General features: G+C 43.9%; 1 protein-coding gene across 1 annotated transcript in view; it reads left to right on the plus strand.

Moving 5' to 3' along the window:
- Positions 1-21457, plus strand: part of VPS4B (vacuolar protein sorting 4 homolog B) — a 132423-nt gene that overhangs the window by 25151 nt on the left and 85815 nt on the right. The window contains exons 3-4 of the mRNA XM_033935302.1: positions 8216-8372; positions 17786-17853. Coding sequence (XP_033791193.1) covers positions 8216-8372; positions 17786-17853 — 225 coding nt within the window. The remainder of the gene's footprint in view (positions 1-8215; positions 8373-17785; positions 17854-21457) is intronic.

Consider the following 21457-nt stretch of genomic DNA (forward strand, 5'->3'; position numbering starts at 1 on the left):
GGATGCTCTCCCTTGCCACACTTTACCCTCTTCTTTCTCAACACGACTGGCTATGTTCCCTGGACCTCAAAGAGGCCTACACTCACATCTCCATCCATCAGAACTCTCGCCGCTACCTGCGGTTCCAGGTACTACACCACCACTACCAGTACAAAGTACTACCATTTGGCCTCGCTTCCTCCCCCAGAGTCTTCACCAAATGCCTGATAGTGGTGGCGGCCTTCCTCAGGTCTCACAACCTCCAGGTGTTCCCCTACTTGGACGATTGGTTGGTGAAAGCACCTTCATCTCAACTCGTGCTACAAGCTACTCATCACACCATCTCTCTCCTCCACCTCCTGGGGTTCGAGATCAACTACCCCAAGTCGCATCTGCTTCCCACCCAGCGACTTCAATTCATCGGAGCAGTCCTGGACACCACGCTGATGAGGGCTTTTCTCCCCTCAGATCGCAAACAGACCCTGCTCCATCTCTGCCGTCAGGTACTCATGCATCCCTCCATTCCTGCCCGCCAGATGATGGTCTTCCTGGGTCACATGGCCTCGACGGTGCATGTCCTTCCTCTGGCGCGACTCCACCTCAGGACACCTCAATGGACTCTCGCCAACCAATGGTCACAGACTACAGATCTTCTTTCTCATCCCATCTCTGTGACATCATCTCTTCAGCAATCTCTCCAATGGTGGTTGAACTCCTCAAATCTTTCCAGGGGTCTACTCTTTCATCTGCCCCCTCACTCTATGATCATCACCACCGATGCGTCCCCCTACGCATGGGGAGCTCACCTAGGCGACCTACGCACCCAGGGACTTTGGACCCCACAGGAGCGTCGTCATCACATAAATTTCCTGGAACTCAGAGCCATGTTCTACGCCCTCAAGGCTTTCCAACATCTTCTCTGCCCTCAAGTCCTCCTCCTGTGCACAGACAATCAAGTCGCCATGTACTACATAAACAAGCAGGGCGGCACCGGATCTCGCCCCCTTTGTTTGGAGGCTCTGCGCATCTGGACCTGGGCCACGGACCGCAATCTCTTCCTCAGGGCGGTCTATATCCAGGGCGAACAGAACTCTCTGGCCGACAATCTCAGCCGCATCCTTCAACCTCACGAGTGGACGTTGGACCCTCCGACTCTGCTCTCCATCTTTGCTCGATGGGGCACTCCGCAGGTGGACCTCTTTGCAGCACCTCACAACCATCAGCTGCCCCAATTCTGTTCCAGACTCTTCTCTCCTCACCGTCTGGCTCCGGATGCATTCCTGCTCGACTGGAGGGATCGGTTCCTCTATGCATTCCCTCCACTTCCTCTGATGTTGCGGACCTTGTCCAAACTCCGCAAGGACAATGCCACCATGATCCTCATCGCCCCTCGGTGGCCTCGTCAACACTGGTTCTCCCTCCTGCTTCAACTCAGCTCCAGGGAGCCCATTCCTCTTCCTGTGTTTCCTACTCTACTTACACAGCAGAATCAGTCTCTACTGCATCCCAATCTGTCTTCCCTCCACCTGACAGCTTGGTTTCTCTCGGGCTGACCTCTCCGGAGAATCTATCTCAACCGGTCCGCCTCATTTTGGACGCCTCCAGGAAACCGGCCACTCTCCAATGTTACCATCAGAAGTGGACCAGATTCTCCTCGTGGTGTCTCCGGCATCATCAAGAACCCACCTCTTTGGCGGTGGAAACTGTCTTGGAATATTTGCTCTCGCTGTCCAACGCTGGCCTCAAAACCACCTCCATCAGAGTCCACCTCAGTGCCATCACTGCGTTTCACGAGCCTATTCTCGGAAAACCCCTCACGGCTCATCCTCTGGTTTCCAGATTTATGAGAGGGCTCTTCAACATCAAACCGCCTCTCAAGCCTCCTCCTGTCGTCTGGGACCTGAATGTGGTTCTCTCAGCTCTCATGAAACCTCCGTTTGAGCCTCTTGCCACAACTTCACTCAGGCTTCTTACCTGGAAGGTGCTTTTCCTAATTGCCATCACCTCTGCCAGGAGGGTTAGCGAACTGCATGCACTGGTTGCCGACCCACCTTTCACTGTTTTTCACCATGACAAGGTTGTTCTGCGTACCCACCCTAAATTCCTTCCCAAGGTGGTCTCAGCTTTTCACCTCAACCAGTCCATTGTGCTGCCCGTCTTCTTCCCTAAGCCTCACTCGCATCCTGGGGAACAGGCGTTGCACACGCTGGATTGTAAGCGTGCCCTTGCTTACTATCTTGATCGTACCAGAGCTCACCGAACAGCACCTCAGCTCTTTTTGTCTTTCGACCCCAACCGTTTGGGTCGTCCTGTCTCCAAACGGACACTTTCAAATTGGCTTGCTGCCTGTATTGCTTTCTGCTACGCTCGGGCCGGTCTCTCACTAGAAGGAACTGTCACGGCCCACAGAGTCCGAGCTATGGCTGCTTCCGTAGCTTTCCTCCGTTCCACGCCCATCGAGGAAATCTGCAAGGCGGCCACTTGGTCCTCAGTTCACACGTTCACTACTCACTACTGTCTGGATGCGTTCTCCAGACGGGATGGACACTTCGGCCAATCTGTGTTACAAAATTTATTTTCCTAATGGCCAACCATCCCACCTCCCTCTTTGTTAGCTTGGAGGTCACCCATGTGTTAAGAATATGCTGCCTGCTTGTCCTGGGATAAAGCACAGTTACTTACCGTAACAGGTGTTATCCAGGGACAGCAGGCAGATATTCTTAAGTCCCACCCACCTCCCCGGGTTGGCTTCTTAGCTGGCTTATCCTAACTGGGGACCACGCACTCCTCCGTCGGGCGGGAAGGCACTCGCGCACGCGCGGTGCGGCCAACTAGAAACTTCTAGTTAAAAGGTCCGTACCGAGGGCTCCGTCGGTGACGTCACCCATGTGTTAAGAATATCTGCCTGCTGTCCCTGGATAACACCTGTTACGGTAAGTAACTGTGCTATTTTGCATGACTTCAGTATGTACCTCTTCCGATTTTTCTTCTAAGTGAGTTATTTTGTTATCTATTAGGTCCACTCTTTTTGTAAGCATGGCTACGTCGTCAATTGCCTTTTGAAGTTGTTTTTTGATTTCTAAAACGATATCTTTGATCTGTCTTATTTCCACCATCATGTCTGTTTCTCCTTCTGAAGGCAGCGGAACCTTTGAAGGTGTCCCTGGTTCAGGCTTTGATCTTTTATTACTGCTTGTTCCTGATCCTCCGGCTCCTGTATCGTTTTTATTTTGTTTGCCCGATGCCATTTCTTCTTATCCACCGTTTTTTTTCAGTGAAAAAATCAATTTTGGAGCTTTAAATTTGAAATATTAGCTTGTCTGGCATGGAGCACAGCTATTACCCGACCATTTGCTTGCGTGTCCAAGCCACGCCCCCTGTAGATGCCCAATCTTCCAATTTCCTAAGGTTCGCCTGCAATTTTTCACAATCCGCATGAGTTTTAACAACTTTAACAGTTTAGTGTCATCTGCAAATTTTATCAAATTACTCGTCATTCCAATTTCCAGATCATTTATTATAAATAAGTTAAATAGCACCGGTCCTAGTACAGACCCCTGCGGCACTCCACTGTTTACTCTCCTCCATTGAGAAAAATGACCATTTAACCCTACCCTCTGTTTTCTTTTTTTTTTTTTTAATTCTTTATTCATTTTCAATATTTTCAATAAGTGCAATACAAATTTTTTATATTTAAGACATCACTTAATACTCTTTCAAGAAACAAATCAATCTATATCCCTCTCCCCACTCCCATAACTATTATAAATTTTTAATTTAATAAAATCTTCAAAAAGCCCATTATGATATACATTTCATATCCATAAGAGATAATAAGCACTAATAAATAAACCCATACATTAATTAATTTTACAAGAATTCAGAGATTCATTTAAAAATAAATCCACCCTCCCTCCCTCCCCCTGGATGTGCACATAATATATCGATAAAAATCAAATCTACAATAGATCAACAAAAGACGTCAATAGACCCCATATTAGCTTGAAAATTTTTATATTCCCTAATGATTCTGCAATCATTTTTTCATATCTATATATCAAGCATAAATTTGCCCACCAGAATGTAAAGTTAAGACGGTCCCAATTTTTCCAGTTACGCATGATCAACTGTACAGCAGTACCTGTCATAATTAGGAACAGTCGACCTTTATATTTATCTAACGGATCTCTGATATGCAACACAGTTCCACAAATAACTACTTCATAAGATAAAGGGATTTTAGATTCTAAGATATTATGTCCCCAAATCGACTTCCAAAAAATCAGTATCCTAAGAGAATAAAATAGTAAATAATCCAATGTACCTATATCTAGATGACAGTGCCAACATCTATTACCCTCTGTTTTCTATCTAATATCCAATTTCTAATCCACAACTGAACTTTGCCAATTATCTCATGACACTTTAATTTTCTCAGGAGCCTCTCGTGAGGGACTTTATCAAAAGCTTTGTGAAAATCTAGATACACTATATCAACCGGCTCACCCTTATCCACATGTTTATTCACACCTTCCAATAAGTCAAGCAAATTTGTGAGGCAAGATCTCCCTCGGCTGAACCCATGCTTACTCTGTCTCATTAAATCATGTTTGTCTACGTGTTCCACAATTTTATTTTTTATAATTGTTTCTAACATTTTGCCCGGCACTGAAGTGAGGCTTACCGGTCTGTAATTTCCCAGATCTCCCCTAGAGCCCTTTTAAAAAAACGGCGTAACATTGGCCACCCTCCAATCTTCAGGTCTTAAAAAATATGTTCATGTGACTCCATTATATTGGGAGTTGCATTGGCTGCCAATGGAGGCTCGTGTTTTCTTTAAGTTGGGTTGCTTTTGCTATAAGGTTATGTATGGTACCGCTCCGTTTTATATGGCTAATAGATTCTCTCTAGCATCGTATAAAAATAATAATCTCATGCTCTGTTTACCTTCCCATCAGTATAGGGCTGTAAAAGCAAGAAATTTCTGGACCATACTTTAGCATTCCAAGCAGCTTCACATGACAGAGAATTTTGATTGTTATTGCTTGGAGCCTGTTCTTATAAACATTTCAGAACTCAACTGAAAACTTCTCTCTTTTCAAAATACTTGGGTTAAATAATTTCTTTCTATCATTCTTAAATTGTCTTTAGTTTATAATCTTTTGTAAACCGCGTAGAAAGTATGGTTACAAAGCACTATGTTATGTTATGTACTACATACGATTTTAGCGACAGGTTATAGATTCACCGAGATTTCTTTCAGTTCCTTGCTAGAAATTCAAATAAATTAAAACTTGCATTTCTTTCCCTGAGAGGTAAAAATAGAACTTTCAAGAGATTCAGCCACTCTTTCATTTTCAAACTAACTGAGCTCTGGAATGAGTTACCGCTTTCACTTAGAAGTCTAGGCCCCTTCATGTTATTTCAGAAAGCTCTGAAAGCATTCTTGTTTACTAAACACTTTGGAAAACTAATCCATTCTAGATTAAATTCTTCTTCTATATTTATATGCTATACTTACATTATTGTAAACTGAGTCGAGCACCTTTTTGGATGAAGACCCGGTCTATAAAATTAAGGTTTAGTTTAGTATGTTTTTTTCTGTTTTTAAGCTTTGCAAATGAAGCTATGTATGCAATCTATATTTTTTTTCATGTGATTTCCTTGCTTTCGTTAATGAGTTGATTGGAGCACTGTTTAGTCAGAAAAAAAGTGTAGTTTTTTAGCAAGAAACCTAAAGCTGTTTTTCATGCGTTGTGCTTCAGTTAATGTATCTTTTCCTTTAATTAGCAAATAGCATTGCTAGTTGTCCACAAAAATAGAAGGTTTTGCATGCAATATATCTGTTTTGATGTGCCCTGTTTATGTGGTGCCTTATTAAATGTATTTTGAGCTTAATAAAGCAAAACTAAAAACCCAGAGATTCATTTAGCAGATCACATTAAGGCCGTCCAAACTGTGCCTAAGTTTCGTCCATAGAATTCAGGTCTATATGAAGTCCAAACTATACTGAAAAGTAGACCTCCTTTACAATGCCTATAAGACCTACCGGTAGTTTTACTTTTGCTATGCAACTTGCTAGCTCATTGTGTAGCACACTGGTTAAACCTATAGCCTTCTACCCTAATGTTGCTGGTTCGAATCCCAGTCACTGTCTGATGGAAGAGAAATAAAAGCATTAAACAGATCCAACTCCTAGTATCACAATTATAATGAAAAACACTATAAAATCGTCATTCTAATAACATCATTACATTACATTAGAGATTTCTATTCCGCCATTACCTAATAAAATATTATAACATTAAAAGGTCATTGTTTGGACATCTAACTCTCGCCTAAAACCTGATTCTCTAAAGGACGTCTCAAATATTGGACGCCTAAATAGTGCTGAGCATCGCTGAGCACGATTCTACAAAGGACGCCTATTTTGGACGCCCAAACCATGCCTAACTTTAGGTACGCTTTGCAGAATTGGGGCCTTTGGGTTTAAAAAACATTTTGGAAAGATCAGATGTGGGCGTGGTGGCTTTGGCTACATTGTTTGTTCAGCTGGCATTGGACTCGGAGATTGGTTGTTGAAAATGGTTTTTTTTTTAAACATCAGGATAAATTATTTATGAATCAAAAAATTAGAATGTATCCCGATGTGTAAAGAATTATTCAGAAAAGGAGAAACAATTTTTACTTTTGCAACCCCAGGTGCTAAAATTAGGGGCTACATTTGTGCTCAGATATCCTTGTAACTGTATGATCAACCTTCAGGGAGCTAAATATGTTTTTTAGGGGTTTTTTTTTAAGCTTCACAGTTAACTAATGGCCTCTTTTACAAAGCCGCGCAGCAACAGCCCTGAAGCCCTTCAAATATCTATGACCTTCGGGGCTGTTAGCACAGTCGCTAGCGCGGCTTTGTAAAAGAGGCCGTAAATTTATTTCAGGTAAAGTGGTTTTTTCCTCTAGTACTCCACTTGATCTGCAGCATCAGTCTTTTTTTTTTCCCCCCTTTAAAAGTAATGTGTTATAATCTCTGTCGATAGTTTTTGCCGCCTCTTCTTATAATTGGGGACTAACTAACAGTGCAAGAAAAATGATTTATTTCCTCATTATTTTTTTAATTTATATCTTTTATACCACTTTAGTTATTGTATTTTTAATATTGAGTGATTTATTTGATCATGGAAAATTTGAAATCTTAATAAAGAAATATTGAAACAAACAAAAAAAAAAAAGAAATATATTTCTTCCTGAACAGTTCAAATTATAAAAACTGATGCAAATTTTCAAAATTGTCTATTTCAATCACTAAATTGAAAATAACAAAGATAGGAAAAGTGTGTTTTATTGGTGATTTTATTTATTTATTTTTTTTTTTTCTGACTTTAGTACCAGGAAGAGGTGGGCTGAAAATACTGCAAATGATTTTCAGCACCCGCCAGCGCCCCAGCTGCCCTGTCTTGCCTTCAATCATCCCCTTAAACTGCAGTCACGGTTTTTCAAAATTCGTGGGTGTTCCTAGAACAGAACCCCTGTGAATTTCGGGGCGTACTGTAGTTTCTCCCATTTAAGAACAAATCTTATGAGTCTTCATTTACATTGGGTCTTTCTGTAGGGTATATAGGTTTAGGGTTAATAAGCTATGATATGCAGATTTGAGTTTCCAAAGCAGAGAAGAATGTTAAGGGAATAAACCTTTTTAAATCATCGAGGGCTGATCTGCAAGATTTTATAAGCTATTCATTGTTAGTTCTGCATTGAACCATATTAGGATTGTGTTATAAATAGCCCTATAGAATTAGTACATAGAGGATGAACTCGGTGGGCTATTATAATATGCAAAATTTATAGAAAGTAATCCATTTAAAGGAGTACTTTTCAAATATTGTGGGTATTTTCACCCATGACATTGTATCAATTCCCAGAGAAAAATCAGCTACAGAATTTCCTTCTGGTTTTTAAGCAGGTACATTTTTATAGAAACATGATATTTTTTGGAAAAAAAGCAAAACTACACATGAGCTCCTTGACCTGTTCCAGCTCTATTCAATCCACCTAGTTTACTTGTAGATAAAATGATATGTAATGTTTATCCTTGGGTATTCCCCAACAAGAAATCCGTTTTCAGAAAGGCAATTGTTGAAAATTACCTTTAAAGCATTACTTGCATCATTGAATTATTTTGACTGTCCACTTGGGCTAAAATCCATGTTCATGGTTTGTGGTCTGTCTTTATTCTAAGATGAAGCACAGGGTGAAAAATCAAAGCAGAGTATCAGAGCAAAATGCACAGAGTACCTTGACCGGGCAGAGAAACTGAAGGAGTACTTGAAGAAAAAGGAAAAGGCTCCCTCAAAGCCAGTGAAAGAAGGTCAGCCCAACCCTGCTGATGATAAAGGGTGTGTATGTCTTGCTTATAGTTACTATGTCATATTCTTCTCTACAGTATGTTTTCCAGTCACAGTTAAATTCTCTCTGATACAACAGTAACCTTTTATTTGTAATTCTATACCAAGAGATGCTGCCATTGTAAACCTAGCTTCCATTGTATTACTAAACTTCAGTCCTGGGCGCAATGGTCCAGATGAAATTAAATGCTGCAAAGACTAAGGGCCTGTTTTACGAAGCCGCGCTAGCGGCCCCGAAGTCCATACAGATTTAAAGGGCTTTGGGGCCATTGCTGCGTGGCTTCGTAAAACAGGGAGTAAGCTTTTATGGCTTGGCCCAAAGTTAGATTCTCTCCCTTCTGCTGTGATCTTAGACTCGGGAGAATCTTTGAAAATTGAGTTTTCCTCGTTAATACTAGGTATTGATATAGGTTCTTAACTTACATTTAAGAACCAACTAAACTCGCTTATTAAAAAATGCTTTATCAACCTCCATGCTCTGAGAAGAGTGAGCCTGTCTCAAAGATCAATGCAGCAAACTTTTTTAATATATTTTTTCAGGGCTTCAGACATGCCATTTGGTCATCCGTTTTTGTTCGGTGACACAAATAGCTTGATGGCTATGGCTTCTTCATTTGCCCCCTCTATATGTATTTTAACGTCTTTCTTAATTTACTTGTCAGTAAAACTGTTATAAAGTGCTTAGTGCTTTCATAAATAACTTTGACTTTAACTTAGTATTTATAAACTTATGTTAAAAGATGTAGTTTCATTCATTTCTGTATCTAAATCGAATTGGGTAAGGGACCTGCCACATTCGACATGTTCGCCGTCAGGCTGCTTCAAGAATCAGTCCCCTATACAAGCAAGAAAAGGCAATATTACTCCTACCCCCTTGTTTCTCCAAAAGTATTTAAGGGAACCATACAATACATATAATATCATACGCTTACCCTTTATCCATTCAAACAAATCATCCCGATCTATGTATTTTCTATTCAGATAAGATGGCCGCGGGTCTTTTTTACTCCTATAAGTACCTCCCCTCTCTCTGACATCACCTATTTGTTTTAGCGAATCAGAATCACACATTATAATAAAGTATCCCATTCTATTTCTTGATTTAAGCCCCTTGGTTCCACCGTATCCAACCTGTAAATCCATTTTTGTTCCATCCAATTTAATTTTTGTTTATAGTCGCCACCCTCCCACCCTTCTCTTATGTGTGCTATAACCCGCCACCTAATATCCGCGATCTCATGTCCCTGGTTTTCCCAATGTTGAACTAAAGGGGCCTCCATTACTTTATTAACAATTCTAGATTTGTGTTCATTAAGTCTGATGTTCATCGAACGGCTTGTTCTGCCTACATACATTAAATCACACGGACATATAATAACATATACTACATTATATGCCTTACATGTGTTATATTCATTTCCCTATTTGGAGGCTGCCACTCTGCTCCTTTTATTGTGCTACTAGCTGATGCCCCGGCGTTGCACGGGTATTTAATTATAGCAATAACACTGTAAATGGATTCAAATAAAGATACTTTATAGTGGTGAATGAAATAATTTTTTTACAGCTTAATAAAAAGTACAATATTCAAATTATAATGTGAAATATTTGACAAAATGAATACAATACAACTAACGCAAAACGTGATTATAAACAAAATTTTTAGTTTCACCTCCTGGAGCAAGAACATATAAATTCTTGGGTGAACCCACCCTTGAGCAAGCAACATAGAGTTGTGGGCCGCGAGACCCCCAGAACATATCACCCCAGGTAGTGAGGGATCTGCATACCAAGTTTCGTTCAAATCGGTCAAGCCGTTTTTGAATTACTGTGAGAATGGCAGCTTTTTACATTTTTTTCCATTGACATGAATGGGTGAAATCAGATTTTCTGTTTGTAGCTCCGCCCACGTGTGCAGGTGGGCCGCAAGACCCCCAGAACATATCACCCCAGGTAGAGAGGGATCAGCATACCAAGTTGCGTTCAAATCGGTCAAGCCGTTTTTGAATTACTGTGAGAATGCCAGCTTTTTACATTTTTTCCATTGACATGAATGGGTGAAATCTGATTTTCTGTTTGTAGCTCCGCCCACGTGTGCAGGTAGGCCGCGAGACCCCCAGAACATATCACCCCAGGTAGTGAGGGATCTGCATACCAAGTTTCGTTCAAATCGGTCAAGCCGTTTTTGCGTGATCGCAGCACATACACACACACATACATACCTCCGATTTTATATATATATATATATATATTGCACCATTGGCAATTTTGGCACTTCTGATGACCCGGAGTGCCTTGTACTTCACTCGACTTAATATAATAACGATAACGTGCAAGGCATTCGCCTATGTTATTGCCTCGATGGTATGTTATTATAGGGAAATCTTCAAAAATGTTCGGAACTGCTTGTAAAACATGCCAATATTTTTTCATACTGTAAACAACAAGATTAGATCCCGTGTGAAAAGGCAGAACAAACCATTGTAGAATTTCTCTCATATGGATCTTTTTCTTCTCGAGTGGTGGATGAAGGATTTAACGTTATCGTTGTTATATTAAGTCGAGTGAAGTACAAGGCACTCCGGGTCATCAGAAGTGCCAAAATTGCCAAGAATATGTTGTTCTATGTTAATACCCTTCAAGTATTTGAACGTCTGAATCATATCTCCCCTGTCTCTCCTTTCCTCTAGGGTATACATATTCAGGGCTTCCAGTATCTCCTCATACGTCTTCTGGCGCAAGCCTCCTATCATTTTCGTTGCCCTCCTCTGGACCGCCTCAAATCTTCTTACGTCTTTCGCCAGATACAGTCTCCAAAACTGAACACAATACTCCAAGTGGGGCCTTACCAATGACCTGTACAGGGGCATCAACACCTTCTTCCTTCTACTGACTACGCCTCTCTTTATACAGTCAAGCATCCTTCTGGCAGCAGTCACTGCCTTGTCACACTGTTTTTTCGCCTTTAGATCTTCGGACACTATAACCCCAAGGTCCCTCTCCCCGTCCGTGCATATCAGCTTCTCTCCTCCCAGCATATACGGTTCCTTCCTATTATTAATCCGCAAATGCATTACTCTGCATTTCTTTGCATTGAATTTTAGTTGCCAGGCATTAGACCATTCCTCTAACTTTTGCAGATCCTTTTTCATATTTTTCACTCCCTCTTCGGTGTTTACTCTGTTACAAATCTTGGTATCATCTGCAAAAAGGCACACTTTTCCTTCTAACCCTTCAGCAATGTCACTCACAAACATATTGAACAGGATTGGCCCCAGCACCGAACCCTGAGGGAATCCACTAGTCACCTTTCCTTCCTTCGAGCGACTTCCATTAACCATCACCCTCTGGCGTCTGTCCGATAGCCAGTTTCTGACCCAGTTCACCACTTTGGGTCCTAACTTCAGCCCTTCAAGTTTGTTCAATAGACTCCTATGAGGAACTGTATCAAAGGCTTTGCTGAAGTCCAAGTAAATTACATCTAGCACACTCCTTCCTCTCGGATCACATTACCCAGGCCCTTGTCCAAGCTCGCGTAACCTCACACTTAGATTACAGCAATCTACTGTATTTTTCGCTCCTTAAGACACACCTGATCATAAGACGCACCCTAGAGGAGGAAAACAAGAAAAAACATTCTGAACCAAATTCGCCCTGCCAGACTCTGCACCCCTCCCCACACTCCTTGCCAGGCTCTGTACCCTGTCCCCCCTTTGGTGGTCTAGTGGTAGGCTGGGACAGGGCAGGCAGGGACAGGGCATAGATGTCAAGGCAGATGACTTTTTAAATATGCAATATCACCTAGGTAACAACTATAGAAAAATAGACAAATATGGTGCAAAATATAGATAGCAAATATAAACTCTCAAAACCGATACATTTTGATCACTAAATTGAAAATAAAATCATTTTTTCTACCTTTGTCTGGTGACTTACTTCCTTCCTTCCTTCCTCCCTTTCCCTCTCCCTCTCTCTCTCTCCCTCTCCCCTTCTCTCTCTCCCCTCTTCTCTCTCTCTCTCCCCCTCTTTCTCTCTCTTTCTCTCTCTCTCTTCCCCTCTCTCTCTCTTCCCCTCTATCTCTCTTCCCCTCTTTCTCTCTCTCTTCCCCTCTTTCTCTCTCTTCCCCTCTTTCTCTCTCTCTTCCCCTCTTTCTCTCTCTCTCTCTTTCTCTCTCTCTCTTTCTCTCTTCCTCTCTCTCTCTCTCTCTCTCTCTTCCTCTCTTTCTCTCTCTCTCTTCCTCTCTCTCTCTCTCTCTCTCTCTTCCTCTGTCCCCCTTCCCCTCTCTCTCTTCCTCTGTCCCCCCTCCTGGTTGTCTGGTGATTTTGTCTTTCCTTCCTCAGGCCCAACAATTGTCCCTTTCTCCTTCCCTCTTGTTACCCTCCTGCCTTCCAGCCTCCATCCACTTCTGCTCCCCCCCCCCCCATGCCTGCCCGCCCGCTGGATTTAATTACCTCCTGCTGCTATGAGGACACATTGTCAAAGCAGCAGCAGGGGGGTACTCATGGCTCAGGTGCGCCGGAAGGGCCAGGCAGGTGCAGCGATTGTATGCCGCTGACCCAGAAGCCTTACCCCCGACGTCAATTCTGATGTCGGCGAGAAGGTCGGCCCGAATCTTCTTGCCGACATCAGAATTGACGTCGGGGGGTAAGGCCTCTGGGCCTGTGGAGTGCAATCACTGCACCCGCCTGGCCTTTCCCTTCTACTTTTGGGGGCAGTGAGCAACCAACAGCAGCGGGCGAGGGGCGGGCGGCAGTCCTGCAAGGTACCGGGGTGGGGGTGGGGGGGGGGGCGGGATTTGGGTATTGCACCATAAGACACACCCTTTTTTCCGCCAACTTTTTTTGGGGAAAAGTGCGTTTTATGGAGTGAAAAATATGGTACTTCTAACTGGTCTCCCGCAGTGTTGCATCTCCCCCTTGCAATCTGTGCAAAACTCTGCTGCACGACTCATCTTCTTCTAACCTCATTGTGAGGTCACCCCCTCTCTTTAAGTCACTTCACTGGCTCCCTATCCACCATCACATACAGTTCAAGCTCTTATTGCTGACCTACAAGTGTGTTCATTCTGCTGCCCCTCAATATCTCTTTTCACTTCTTTCTCCTTATACACCTCCCAGAGAACTCCATTCCTCATATAAGCTGCTCTTGCTTTACCCTTCTCCTCCACTGCCAATTCCAGATTTCGTTCCTTTCATCTAGCTGCCCCCTATGCCTGGAATAAATTACCTGAGTTTGTCCATCAAGCCCCTTCCCTTACTTTGTTTAAAAGCAATCTGAAAACCCACCCTTTTGATATAGCCTTCAATCTTTAACCCTACTTCTATCCTCCGTCCAAACCAGCTGTTTAATCGTTCCGCTTAACTGTATCCATTACATCCTGTTTGTCTGTCTTGGCTGTTTAGATTGTAAGCTCTTTTGAGCAGGGACTTTTTTCTCCTTTGTGAATCTTTACAGCACCGTGTACGTCTAGAAGTGCTATAGAAAATCTTAATAGTAGCAGTAGCACTCTGCAAGCAACTTGTAGGTTCAGATGCATAACCCTAGCAGGCATTCAAGGCTACTAGAAACATCTATAAGAAAGAAGATTATCAAGGTAAGAACCTAATCTTTCTGATCATTTAGATTTTTATATGATCCTAAGTAGTAACAGTTTGTGTTCTGTTCTTTAGAGTTGCTAGTTCTTTGTTTTTAAGTGCAGGGGTGGATCATGCAATCTTGTAACTATTCCCTCTGCTCTTAAGGCAAATTTGGACTTGTTACATTGTAGGATGATTTTTAAATTGCAAATGATCCTTTTAAGGGCAGTGTCTAAACTTCAGGATCCCCTGGCCAGTCTGGTTTCCTGGGAATAAATATACTTCGGGGATATTTGCATGCACTGCTCCTTTTGTGTTTTATATTTGTGTGGATTTTCTGACAACCCAAAGCATTTAAGGGTCCTTGAACAAGTTTGGAAGAACTGCTCTAGAAAATAAGGTTAATCTGTCTTACTTGGTTCTGTGTGCACAGATAGCTGATAACGATTTGTATGTTCCTTGGCTCCATGAGCTCTTTACCTCCCTCTCCCAGCACTAATACTAGCCATCTCTTTAGAGATGTTAAGTTGGGTTCATAGACAAAACCACGGAAGACAAAGGCGCGCGCCGACAACTGAGCGCAAGACGGAGGCGCACGCCGACAACTGAGCGCAAGACTGAGGCGCGCGCTGAAGAAAATGACAGTTTTTAGGGGCTCCGATGGGGGGGTTTTGTTGGGGAGCCCCCCACTTTACTTAATACAGATCGCGGCGGCGTTGTGAGTGGTTTGGGGGGTTGTAACCCCCCTCATTATACTGTAAACTTTTTCCCTGTTTTTAGGGAAAAAATGAAGTTTTCAGTAAAATGTGGGGAGTTACAAACCCCCAACAACGCCCCCACAACGCGGCGCGATCTGTATAAAGTAAAGTGGGGGGGTTCCCCCACACACACCCCCGTCGGAGCCCCCAAAACAGTTATTTTCTTCGGTGCGCGCCTCCGCACTGTGCTCAGTTGTCGGCACGCGCCTTTGTCTTCCGCGGTTTTGACCTGACACCGTTAAGTTGTGCTCTAGAGCAGTGTTTTTCAACGTTTCTACACCTATGGACCGGCAGAAATAAAATAATTATTCTGTGGATCGGCATCGGTCCGTGGACCAGCAGTTGAAGAATACGGGGCTAAGTCGTGGGCCAGACCCCATCCAACTCTACCCAATCTCCACCCCAGACCCCGCCCCCATAATAGTACTAATTGCACCTTGCATGTCCCGTGCCTCATCTGGAAGCCTTCCCTCTGACATTGCAACGTCAAAGAGAAGGCTTCCGCTTCAGGCGCAGGATGCCCGTAGGAGCCACTGCCTGTGGCTTTGTGCACTGAATCAGTTAGGAAGAGGGAGCTGGCTCGAAGATAACGCCGCATCGATCGTACCGTGGACCGGCGGTTGAAGAACATTGTTTTGGGCCTGATGCACTTGCTGGCCCTGTGGATCAATAACCAAAAATAGACTCCAAAAACCTGGCAGAGAAACTTAACAAGATACCAAAAAGGAGGCAGTAAAGATCACACGGTTCTCGGAGAGGCTGCTTGCTGACCAAACAACTGTGAACACACAAGAAGATAGTGTAAAATCAATATATTAATTGTTATAATTTAGTAATGGAGTACTCTCAGTGTGATAGAGCAGCGAAAGGAGCAATACTCCAGTGCTTCACATCATGAGACAAGGACCAGCCAGTCCCTGCCCCTACACCATCATGGGGTACTTCCAGGGTGTGTCATGTAAATCAAAAGAAGTGCAAAATGAAGCACAAAGAAAACACAAGTGAGGTCAATCAAACAGTCTCTCAGAGAACCTCCCCCAGAAAACTCCCACAAGAATCAAAAAGCCGACTTAGCTGAAGAGAAAACGGATGATAGAACGGTCTCCCAAAAACAGGGAGATCCGCAGAATACCAGGTCCAACCAAGCCTGGTTTCGGGAACCAAAATCCCTTCTTCAGGAACCCAAGATTACAAATCTCTGAAGACCATCGAGCCGGCTGGGGGAGGGCGGAGATAACAGAGAGGAGCGCATCTGCGCGCTAAAAAGCCAGGACAGGAAACGTCATACATCAAGCCCACCAATCAAGAACAGAGAGAGGCGGGACGTATATCAGACTATAGTGTGCCACTCCATGCTATCATTTAATCCAGCTGGTTGCACTGCTTGTAGGTGAAAAATCCAAAACTGCTCACAGAGGGTGAGATGAAACATCTTATCCCCTTTGAAATCTGAGAGACTGTTTGATTGACCTCACTTGTGTTTTCTTTGTGCTTCATTTTGCACTTTTTGCACTTCTTTTGATTTACATGACACACCCTGGAAGTAACCCCATGATGGTGTGGGGGCAGGGACTGGCTGGTCCTTGTCTCATGATGTGAAGCGCTGGAGTATTGCTCCTTTCACTGCTCTATCACACTGAGGGTACTCCATTACTAAATTATAACAATTAATATATTGATTTTACACTATCTTCTTGTGTGTTCACAGTTGTTTGGTCAGCAAGCAGCCTCTCCGAGGGCCCTGTGGACCAGCAGGAAATTTCTGTGGACTGGCACTGGTCCATGGACCGGTGGTTGAAGAACACTGCTCTAGAGTGCTGCCTATGTAGTACTATAGAAGTGGCTTGTAAAGATTTTATAAAGCAGGAGTATTCAGTTCCTTGAGGGCTGCAGGAAACTGGTTTCCATAATAGTCAAAAAATATGTAAGGCAAGTGTAGCACTTGCCTCTAGGTCAGCCATCACTCCCCAGCCCTGTAAAAAGAATTCCTGAATAATGTTTGAGGCTTAATTGGAAGGGGTAGAGTTGAATGTGGCACGTTACTTGCTGTTACCATATGAACCATTTCAGTTTCAACACTACCTTTTGATGTCCTGAAATAAAGTAGATATTCCTGCTGGTAGAACACAAGACTGCACTTGTAGGAGCATATGTAAGCAGAGAGCACCTGAAAAATAACTTATAAATTAAAATAAAGTCAAACCTGGCCCACTGACGTTGTCTGTGGCTGAGTAACTACTTTTTAAAAATAGTTTTATACATCAGATGATTTCAGTTTTCTGCTCATCTTATCCCGACCAGGTTCTAGGCATAAACAGACTAAGCAATAGCTCAGTGTCCCAAAACAGCGCCACATGACCCTTGCAGTAATTTTTTTCTCCATGCACACTGACTTGTTCTGTTGCTTTATCCTCCTCCATTCCCTCCTCCTAACCCCTCCCCCCCCTAGTAGGCCAGAACTACCTCAGATCATATGTGAAAAGGTGGGATTTATCTAATAGCATCCTTATAATTAGCAGTTTTTGCTGTCTGGATGACAAAAAGTTAGTGCATATATATCCCTGTATTGGCTAGACTTGATGAGTGTAAAGGATGAATCATTCTTGGAATCTGCCTATAGAGCAATTTTAGTTACTGACGCTATTTCTTTCTCTTACAAAACCCAATAGTATTTATGTAAATTATATAAATCTACGCTATGTATGTTGGTTCTTAAGTTTCATCTGTGTTATCCTTTTTTACTTATCTAATCAGCAGTTTAAATGGCCTAGCAGAATTCACTTCTGTATTGCAGCATATGTAGATAATGACTCATTCATGGGTTAGAAATTGTTGCACTAAAAAGTCATATATATTTTTCATAGGCCAAGAATAAATATATGTATACAGAATAATTACTGACATTTGGAATATCAAAGTCCTAGTGAATTACCACTTTACCCAGAATTTGATATTTTGTGAAATGTCAGATAAAATAAGACTTTATTTTGGGAAAATACCATTGGTTTAATTTGTCACATTTCTAGACCCTTGAAAAACGTACAACTCGAGTTTTCTTTTTTTAAATCAGAAATGAAAGTGATGGAGAAGGAGAATCGGACAACCCTGAAAAAAAGAAATTACAGAATCAACTTCAAGGTAAATGTTTCACTTGAATCCTTTTTGCATCACATTTGGTTTCTGAAGATACTTGCATAGGTGTTCTAGAGAGGCTTTAGAAATCACTAGTACAGTGGTGCCTCACACAACGAACTTAATTGGTTCCAGGAGCAAGTTTGTTATGTGAAACGTTCGTTATGTGAAACGCGTTTTCCCATAAGAATACATGTAAAAAAAAATAATTCGTTCTGCAGCATAAAATATGCTAAGATGACATAAAAAAAGATAAATTTTTGGTTATTATTTTTATTTAGATACATCTAAAAACATAATTGTTTTTTAAAACAACACACATTTTTTAAATTTAAAGACAGACTAAGTAGAGTCTAATTTTACAGTGAGAGAGGGCAGAGTCTCAGCGGCAAAAACTGGGACTTAACTGTTCTTTTTTTTTTTTTTTTTCTACCGTGTTTCCCCGATAAGGCAGGGCCATCAAATAAGACAGCCCCCCCTTTTTAGAAAAAAATGTAAAATAAGGCACCCCCCCCGCAAATAAGCCACCCACCGATACCTGCGCTTACCCGAATCGGGTGGTACGGTGGGTGACTCCGTGTGGTCCCTGGCACCCCCGACACGATCGGGGCAAGAGGGAGCTCAAGCCCTCTTGCCCCCCGACTCCCCGACACGATCGGGGCAAGAGGGAGCTCAAGCCCTCTTGCCCCCCCGACTCCCCGACACGATCGGGGCAAGAGGGAGCTCAAGCCCTCTTGCCCCCCCGACTCCCCGACACGATCGGGGCAAGAGGGAGCTCAAGCCCTCTTGCCCCCCGACTCCCCGACACGATCGGGGCAAAAGGGAGCCCAAGCCCTCTTGCCCCGCCGATTCCCCAACTCCCCGACAATATCGGGCCAGGAGGGAGCCCAAGTCCTCCTGGCCACGGCGACCCCCTAACCCCACCCTGCACTACATTACGGGCAGGAGGGATCCCAGGCCCTCCTGCCCTCGACGCAAACCCCCCCCCCCCCAACGACCGCCCCCCCCAAGAACCTCCGACCGCCCTCCCAGCCGACCCGCGACCCCCCTGGCCGACCCCCACGACACCCCCATCCCCCTTCCCCATACCTTTCTGTAGTTGGCCGGACAGACGGGAGCCAAACCCGCCTGTCCGGCAGGCAGCCATCGACGGAATGAGGCCGGATTGGCCCATCCGTCCCAAAGCTCCGCCTACTGGTGGGGCCTAAGGCGCCTGGGCCAATCAGAATAGGCCCGGGAGCCTTAGGTCCCTCCTGGGGGCAGGGCCTGAGGCACATGGTCGGGTTGGGCCCATGTGCCTCAGGCCCCGCCCCCAGGAGGGACCTAAGGCTCCCGGGCCTATTCTGATTGGCCCAGGCGCCTTAGGCCCCACCAGTAGGCGGAGCTTTGGGACGGATGGGCCAATCCGGCCTCATTCCGTCGATGGCTGCCTGCCGGACAGGCGGGTTTGGCTCCCGTCTGTCCGGCCAACTACAGAAAGGTACGGGGAAGGGGAAGGGGGTTGGGGGTGTCGTGGGGGTCGGCCAGGGGGGTCGCGGGTCGGCTGGGAGGGCGGTCGGAGGTTCTTGGGGGGGGGCGGTCGTTGGGGGGAGGGGGGTTTGCGTCGAGGGCAGGAGGGCCTGGGATCCCTCCTGCCCGTAATGTAGTGCAGGGTGGGGTTAGGGGGTCGCCGTGGCCAGGAGGACTTGGGCTCCCTCCTGGCCCGATATTGTCGGGGAGTTGGGGAATCGGCGGGGCAAGAGGGCTTGGGCTCCCTTTTGCCCCGATCGTGTCGGGGAGTCGGGGGGCAAGAGGGCTTGAGCTCCCTCTTGCCCCGATCGTGTCGGGGAGTCGGGGGGGCAAGAGGGAGCCAGGCGGAGAGAGGGCAGTTAAGCGCAGTGCCTGCGCGGAAGGATGCAGCTCGGGCGACTTCGTTGTGTGAAACGAAGTTCGTTGTACGGATCAAGACATAAAGTTCGTTGTGCGCAGCGTTCGCTGTGCGAGGCGTCCGTTATGCGAGGCACCACTGTACTACATTTAGATCTGACTTACTTGCTATTTTCATGCAAACTCAAACTGGCAAAAAAACTTTCAGGAGCTAAAGTTATTTTTGAAGATGGAGTTGAATTGCTGCAGAAACAGATTTTGAAGTAAAAAGCCATTTCTATCCCCTTTCCCAGGGAGCTCTTCAGCCTTTCAAGATATAGGTCACTTGTAGAGACAACAATATTCTTGCAGCGTATCTCACCATGACCGATATGCAAGGTTTTACACTAATGAATTGCTATTGCTGAAACTGTATCCCAAGAAGCCAAAAAGCAATGAGGGAGGGAAGTTAATGCACCTTAAGCTAATGGATTTATTAGAAAATTCATGAATCCCTGAAATCGTTCCTAACCTTCTGGATAGTTTGTGTATTAAGCCACTTAACCAGGAACCAACTGTGCTGCTTTTGAGGTACTCCCATTGTTTCCAGTCTATCTAACCATATAGAATCGATATTGATTAACATAATTTTATTTTTAGCCCAAATAAGATTGCACTTCATTTTCATCCAAATTCCTTCCCAACAATTGCCAAATTGTTAAACATGCAGCCTGTGCTTAAAATATTCTGTCTTGGCTGGGATTATGAGTCAGTTTTCTCTATACATAGAGAGCTCGCTCTAGGAGAGGTACAGGACTCTAGCAGTTTAGCCAGAATGGGTTTTGCTTCCACTCCAAGATCTAAGGAGTAGAGTCCTTTCAAATTGAAGCTGTTCTGTCTGTATCATCTGGCTTACTGTTGCAATTTCTTACTCACAAGTGCTCAAAAAAGAACAAATTGTCTGATGATTTCATGTAGTGTGACATGTTAAAGTTTTTCTGCAATTTTATCTTTCCCTAAGATGGTCCTGTATTCATGGTCCTGTATACACTCAGTATTTTATGTTTGGTTTCAGCTTTCTCAGGCATTCCATGCTAAGTGATCTGTGAAATCTGCTTCACAGTATCAATCAAAGCTAGGAGGAAAGTGTGAACCAATTTTCAACACTCGATAGAGATCTGTTTATAGTTCCACTGTCCTTGGCATCCTTACCAGACTAGTTAACTTTTGGGTTGTGGAGACATGAGATTCTATAATTCTGGTCTGAAATCCTGTAAGGGCATCATGCAGCCTCGGATATTATGGGTTTTTTTTCTGTTTTCCATCAGGTAATGTAGGGGACAACATATAGCCACAGGAAATAGAACTACATGTCTGAAGAGATCCAGCCTAGCTTCTTTTTGGTTTCTGGAATCCAGTGGATTACAGGGCCTGAGGCAACATGGATTCACTAGAGGCAGGTCTTACCAGACAAATCTGATCAATTTCTTTAACTGGATGATCAGAGAATTGATAGAAGTGCTAGATGTGGTATATTTAGATTTTAGCAAAGCCTTTGGCAGTGTTCTTTTGGGGGGGAGGGTGTGGAGGATTTGGGAGTAAAGGAATTCCTTAGCATTTCTCCAGACCTGTTTAGATGAATGGGTTATATACTGCTACCAGCAGGTGGAGACTGAAAACACTGACTTAGAGAATACTATAGGTGTCTTATGCAATCCTGAGCCAATCAGCAGATGATAGATGTGGGTAAATTAGTGCAATCTGA

The sequence above is a fragment of the Geotrypetes seraphini genome, chromosome 2, assembly GCF_902459505.1.
Source record: "Geotrypetes seraphini chromosome 2, aGeoSer1.1, whole genome shotgun sequence".
Lineage (NCBI taxonomy): Eukaryota > Metazoa > Chordata > Amphibia > Gymnophiona > Dermophiidae > Geotrypetes > Geotrypetes seraphini.